The sequence below is a fragment of the Crocuta crocuta genome, unplaced genomic scaffold (genome assembly GCF_008692635.1).
Source record: "Crocuta crocuta isolate KB4526 unplaced genomic scaffold, BGI_CrCroc_1.0 scaffold750, whole genome shotgun sequence".
Classification (NCBI taxonomy): domain Eukaryota; kingdom Metazoa; phylum Chordata; class Mammalia; order Carnivora; family Hyaenidae; genus Crocuta; species Crocuta crocuta.
In genome coordinates this window covers 889,411-895,514 of record NW_027529191.1, presented here as the reverse complement: position 1 = coordinate 895,514, position 6,104 = coordinate 889,411, and the positions used below count along the sequence as shown (strand labels likewise).

Below are 6,104 nucleotides of genomic sequence, written 5' to 3'. Positions count from 1 at the left end.
TGAAGCCCGGAAGCGCGGGGCAGGAGCACTGACCTCTGCACACGGGGGGCCGGAACCGCCCGTCCCCGGGGGGGCAGGCCACCTGCTCGGGGCCGTGCAGCTGAAACCCGTGGCGGCAGGAAAAGACCAGCGCGCGCTGCCCGGACTCGCCGCACAGCGCCCAGTGCCCGTCGTCCAGGCCGCCCCGCAGGCCGCACGCGTCGCCTGCACAGGGACAGAAGGCGGCGCCCTCAGCGCCCGCTGCTGGCTCCGCCGGGTCACCTCCCGCCCGCGGACCCCACCACCCGCGGGGTGGTTCAGCTGCGCATGCGCGACCTGGAGCCCGGCCTCAGGGCCGCCCCACCCCCCTCAGCACGCGGCTCCGACCAGTGCCCAGGGTTTGCACCTTCCTCCTGCGTAGACCCTCCCTGGAGGGGGCCTTCCCGACTGCGGCTCCGCTCAGGGCTCGCACCTCCCCTCTCCTCACCTCCTCAGGCCCTCACTTCCCTCCCCTCCCCCTCCCCCACCTCCTCACCTCTTCTCCTCCCCCACCTCCTCACCTCCCTCACCTCCTCCTCACCTCTTCACCTCCCCCTTCCTCCACCTCCCCCCTTCCCCCACCTCCTCACCTCCCTCACACCCTCAGTCCTCACCACCACCTCCCGCCTTCCAGCCAGAGCCCCTTCTGCCACAGCCCAGTGGGCCACACAGCTTCTTGGCACTGGGCGCATCTCTGCGTACAGCACCACTGAGGCCCTGTGCCCCGAGCCCCACACACTCGTCCTCCGCCTGCCAGCCCCGACGTGAGGGACATGCAGCTTGGACGTGGGGTGCCCCCCCCCCGCTCTTGAAAATAATCCACGTACTATCACAGCATTTAAAAAGGGCTTCAGATCACCTTGAGGGAGCACCTCCCTCCACGCCTCCAGGTTGAGGCCTGGAATGTTCTTGCAGGACTCAAAGTCCCTCGGGAACCTTCCGGCCCGGAAGGCGTCGGGGGGCACGCTCTGGAGGCCCGTGTTGTCACAGATGACCCGCGACAGGGAGTGTGTGGCCAGCTGGTGCCGTTGGGCCTCCGTGAACACCCCGCTGCTCTCCCACCAGAACCTGCGTGAGAGAAGGGGGCAGCGCGTGGCTGCGGAGAGCCCGGACCCGGCCGCCTGTCCTCCGCCAGCTCGGCGCTCCCAGACTCCTCACGCCCAACACGCTGGGCCCGGAACCAGGACCCTCGTGCTCGCGGGGCCGGGCCTCATGCCGGGGTCGGCGCCCACCTGCCCCACTGGGCAGACCCCTGAGAACACCCCCCAGTGGGCTTCTGGGCGCCAGAGTCAGGCACCTGCTCACCGCTGAGGCCGGGCGGGTGGGGCGCCCACAGCAGCGCAGGGGTTGAGGCGCTCCCAGGCCCCGTGTGCTGGCCTGCGTGTGCCCCGTCTGGGATAACCCGGGCTGGCGCCCCGCACCAGGGCCCAGTCCTGCGCACCCACCGGTCTCCGTCCCTTAGGGCCTTCATCTGCCTCCCGATGAGGCAGGCGAACAGCGGCCCCGTGCGCGCCTGCGGGAGGAAGGGCTCCACTAAGCCGCCCAGCCAGACGTCGATGTTGTCGGGGTGGCCGTACAGGTCCATCATCCGGGCCGCCACGCTGGCGTTGGCAGTGGCCGCGAGCAGGTGGGCGCGGGTCTCCAGGGCGGGCAGGCCGCAGAACCGCCTCCACGCGTTGTATCCTGCGGGGAGCAGGGGCTGCAGCGCCTACCCCGCCTGCCTCACCACTGCCTCCGCCCACCGCTCCCTGTTCATGACGCCTGGCTAGAGAGAACCCACTTCACTACCCCTGCCCTGTAGGGTGAATGTGCTAGAATATTCCGGCACCGACGGCAGGGTCTTCCTGAAGGGCTTGTTCATAAACTTGGTGGGAAGCGCAGTAATGGCTGGATCCCAGACACCGTGTTTTACTGGGATCATAACTCAGCCCCCTGGGGCTTTGTGGGGGGCTCTGAGCAGGCAGGGCTGGCTCCCCGACACGCGTGGCAGAGGGCACATGTGAGGCGTGGCCCCGACCTGGAGGGGCTTCCCAGGCACCAGGGAAGGTGTGTCTGCAACACAGACTGGGTGGCAGGTGGCTACCACAGGTGACCAGACAGCCTGACTATGGACGCCCCAGAGGAAAGGCCACGGTGGGCATCGGGGAGGGTGTCAGGGCCAGACGGTAAGGGTCAGGACAGGTCAGGATGATGGGGCTGGACTGGGCACGGCAGGTGGGGGTGGGGAGCTGGGGGCCTCCCCAGAAGAGGGTCCCCACCCACACAGCGGCCAGGGGATCGGACTGCTGGGGAGCGACAGCCCAGAGGCAGCAGAAGGCTGTGCTGACCTGGGAGGTGACAGGGAGGGGCCGTGACAGGGAGGGGCGGTGAAGCCATGACAGCCGGCCTCTGACCCCCTAGAGCTGCTCTTGCGGGCTGCCAGGTGTCAGGCCTGAATGCCTCCCTCTTTCTAACACCCCCGGCTGCCCCCCTGGAAACCCCTGGTGCCCTGAGGGCCTGTCCTCTGAGCAAGCTGACTGGGCTCCCAATGGATGTAACAGGGCACCTGAAAGGCCCAATTTGTAGAAATTGGACAAAGGTTGGAGACACATTTGCTTCTGAGAGAACAGGGGCAGGAAGGAGGTGGGTGAGTCCAGGGAGAAGCCCAGGGAGGTGAGTCTAGGGAGGTGAATCCAGGGAGGTGAGTCCAGGAAGGTGAGTCCAGGGGGAGGAGCCCGGGGGAGGAGCCTGGGGAGGAGCCTAGGAGCAGGCGGACCTGGCAGGCCGTGGTCCCGGCCCCGCTGCAGGTTGATGGACGCCAGGTCCAGTGTGCTCGAGCTCCCCAGCACGAACAGCCTCTCCGTCAGCTCCTCGTTCATCAGCTGGCCCTGCACCTGCAGCTTGGCTCGCCTCGAGAGAAGCCCCCTCACTAGGGGGTCCAGTCCGCCTGGAAAATACCCCGCAAGGGCAGAGATTTTCTCATGAGTCCTGGGAAAACCACAGTGTCTTAGATGGTCAACTCTGCTGGTTCTTAATGGATTACTCCTTCAAGGTGATGAGCTCACTTCAGGTGATTCCGACGACTTGCTGTGTGGGTGGGTCAGCCCCTGGCCGGGGGGCTGACTGGTGACTGTAGGGGACAGGCCTGGGGACCCAGAGAAGGAGCCAGCAGTCCTGACTTTTCTGCTGTGTACCAGTAACGACGGGGTTACTGGTAATGAACGTGAGCTAAGGAGGCTTCTATACGAGCTCTGAAACACGGGACGGAGAGGTGGCTGCGCCTGGTGGCCACCTGTGGACTCGGAAGAGCTTCAGATCCCGGGGGAGGTTTTCTAATGAAAAGTTTACCCTTTAAAAGAGCTTTGAAGGTGTCGATTTTCCCCGTAAACACTGATAACCACGTAGCATTCAGGCAAACGTGCTGGGGGCTGCCCTCGCCACGGTCTGTGGGCGCTCTGCCGGGAAGCCCGCAGGAGGGAGCCGCACCTTCCCTGAGGAGCCTCCAGGGGCTGAAGAAGGCGTCCTGCAGCCGCAGCGGGGGGAGGGTGGGGTGCTCCTCGAAGCGGGCGTCCAGCCGCCGCACCAGCGGGTGCACCGTGGTGTGGCCAAAGCGGAAGGCAGCCGTGGAAAACACGTTGGACACGGTGGGGTCCACAGTGGGGTCATAGCCCTCGTAGGGGCCCACATGCTGCTGGAAGGCCTCGGGGCCCAGGACTTTGGGGATGTAGTCTCGCATGGTGATGATCTACAGAGGAAGGAAAACAGGAGCGCTTCTGAGAAGGGGCGACTCCCGCAGGCCCAGGGGCCATGCGTGGGACACATCCAGACACGGGGAAGGTCTTGCTCCCGCACATGCCCGGGGCTGGAGGTGTTCCAGGAGGGACATGCCATCCAGGTAAGGGGACAGGTGGACAGGTGAACGGATGCAAGTAGCGTCCTCACAGCTCTGGCAGTTATGGGGCTGGGCAGCATGTCAGCGACACCCCCAGACGCCCCTCGGGGGAGGCCACACAACACGTGGGCACACACCATGTGGACACCGGGGCTGCCGCACCACGCCCCGCTTCATCCGTGGGCACCCCAGCAACGCCTGAGCTCAGGGCACAAGTCAGAAATCCAGGGGCTTCACGGACCTGAGACCAGAGCCGGGAGTTCGAATCCCACCTCCTCCTTCTTAGCTGTGCGACTCTGGGAGGGTGGGGGCCTCTCTGAACCGGTTTCTCTATCTGGGAAACGTGTGTCACGGAGTTTCCGTGAGAGCAGGAAACAGCCCTGTTTTCTGTAGTGGGTCTGTTGTGTGGGGTCCACGTGGCGGATACATTTATTACGGAGTGGGTCAGCGGGTGCTGGCGGACTCCCTACCCAGGAGCCGGAAGGAAATGGCGCACAAGTGGAAGGCTACGTGTGATCTGAATGGTTCTCGTAGGTTAAAGTTCAGGCTGAGAAAAGACCCTGTTACTCCTTTTCCCCCTGAATTGTGTCCGTCAGTTTGTTAGTTCCTTGTAACGGAAACACGAAGGCATGGGGCCGGCGGGGTCTCTGGAGCCGAGGCCCCTGCGTGGGTTTTGTAAATGAGGCCTCGTCCTGTTTTGGTCCCAACATGGAAGACACATCTCGCTGTCTAAAGGGGCACCTGGGGGGCTCAGTCGGTTGAGCGTCCAGCTTCGGCTCAGGTCATGATCTCACAGCTCAAAGGCTCGTGGGTTCGAGCCCCGTGTCCGGCTCTGTGCTGACAGCTCAGAGCCTGGAGCCTGTTTCAGATTCTGTGTCTCAGTCTCTCTCTGACCCTCCCCTGCTCACGCTGTCTGTTTCTGTCTCTCTGTCTCTCTCAGAAATAAATAAAACATTAAAAAAAAATAAAGACACAGGACAGACATGGTGTGTGACCCTCCACAGGTGCCTTTCCCGATAAGGGGACTGAGCGGAGAGGCAGGTGCAGTCCCCTGATTGCACCAGGTCCTAGCTCCTCACCTGCAGTGAGGCCTCAAAGTGAAGTCTCCAAAAGCATGCACCCCTGCCCGCCCCCACAGGGCTGACTGCCCCATGCTGAGGGTCTCCCAGGACACAGCCCCCACCCCCTCAAGGGTTTTCCAGGCAACCTGTCATTATTTTAAGGTTTCCAAGGCATTTGCAAAAACACTGAAGAGAAGCTATTGACTCAAAAAAACACAGGGAAATTTAAAAGTGCAATGTGAGTCTGAGAAATGGTGCAACGTCCTGGGCAGACGCAGGGCAGGCTCCAGGGGGCGGGTGGGGCTCCGCTTCATTCTCACCCTGGGGACCCCGGACCCTTGCTCATGCGGGACAGCAGGGAAACAGACTGTCCTGGGGAGCTTGCGTTCGGGGAAGGGGCACAGACACGACACAGAAAACACGAGGGTGACAGGTGGACGGCAGGGCACGCGCCATGGCCGATGCGGGGGCTGGGGCGCTACGGACGGGACCCTCTCTGAGGACGGCTGCCTGCCCCTCAGTCAGAGGCCACTTGGTTCAAGGTCAGAGAGTGCCTGAAAGCTGTCTGAGTTCTACATAAGACTGTGACAGGTTCCCGGGTCACATTACATTGCTGTCCTCCAAATCTGCCTAAATCCCCTTCACAGGCCCTACCTGCTTATCACTTCTTTTATGTCACAGACTCTGCGTGTTCACCTCTGCGGGGCTCCCTCCACCGCCTGGTGTCCCCTGTAAGCTTGGGCATCAGGTTCCCACGACCTGCTCCACCCTCCAGCGCCACACCCTGCAGCTCCGGGCTAGCAAGGGGCGCTCCCCACCCGCCCCTTGCACCACGGGGGTCCCGCGCTCCACTGCTCCCTCCCNNGGTCCAGTTGCGCAGCCGCTGCTCCGCGGCCGGGGAGCTGCCGTACACCGTGGACGCGTCCAGGAAAGAGGTCAGCCCGTTCATCTGCTGTCGCGGGTTCGCCGCCGTCAGGTTGCCGAACAAGGCGCCTTGGATCCCGGTGCCACAGGCAGCAGAGGAGCGGTAAAATGGCAAACAGGACCTGCCTGTGGTCTCGGAGCCGTTGGTGGGCAGCTGCCGGGAAACGGGGACCGGGTCACTCGGCCTCTGTAGAACACCCTGCAAGCTCTAAGCGGGCCTGGACCCAAGG

The 6,104-nt window shown here is 63.7% G+C and overlaps 1 protein-coding gene across 1 annotated transcript in view; it reads right to left on the bottom strand.

Moving 5' to 3' along the window:
- Positions 1-6,104, bottom strand: part of TPO (thyroid peroxidase) — a 39,744-nt gene that overhangs the window by 12,273 nt on the left and 21,367 nt on the right. The window contains exons 7-13 of the mRNA XM_077758292.1: positions 5,782-6,028; positions 4,162-4,223; positions 3,484-3,742; positions 2,774-2,944; positions 1,464-1,701; positions 878-1,086; positions 34-204 (exon numbers count right to left, since the gene is read on the bottom strand). Of these exons, the coding sequence (XP_077614418.1) occupies positions 34-204; positions 878-1,086; positions 1,464-1,701; positions 2,774-2,944; positions 3,484-3,742; positions 4,162-4,223; positions 5,782-6,028 (1,357 nt within the window). The remainder of the gene's footprint in view (positions 1-33; positions 205-877; positions 1,087-1,463; positions 1,702-2,773; positions 2,945-3,483; positions 3,743-4,161; positions 4,224-5,781; positions 6,029-6,104) is intronic.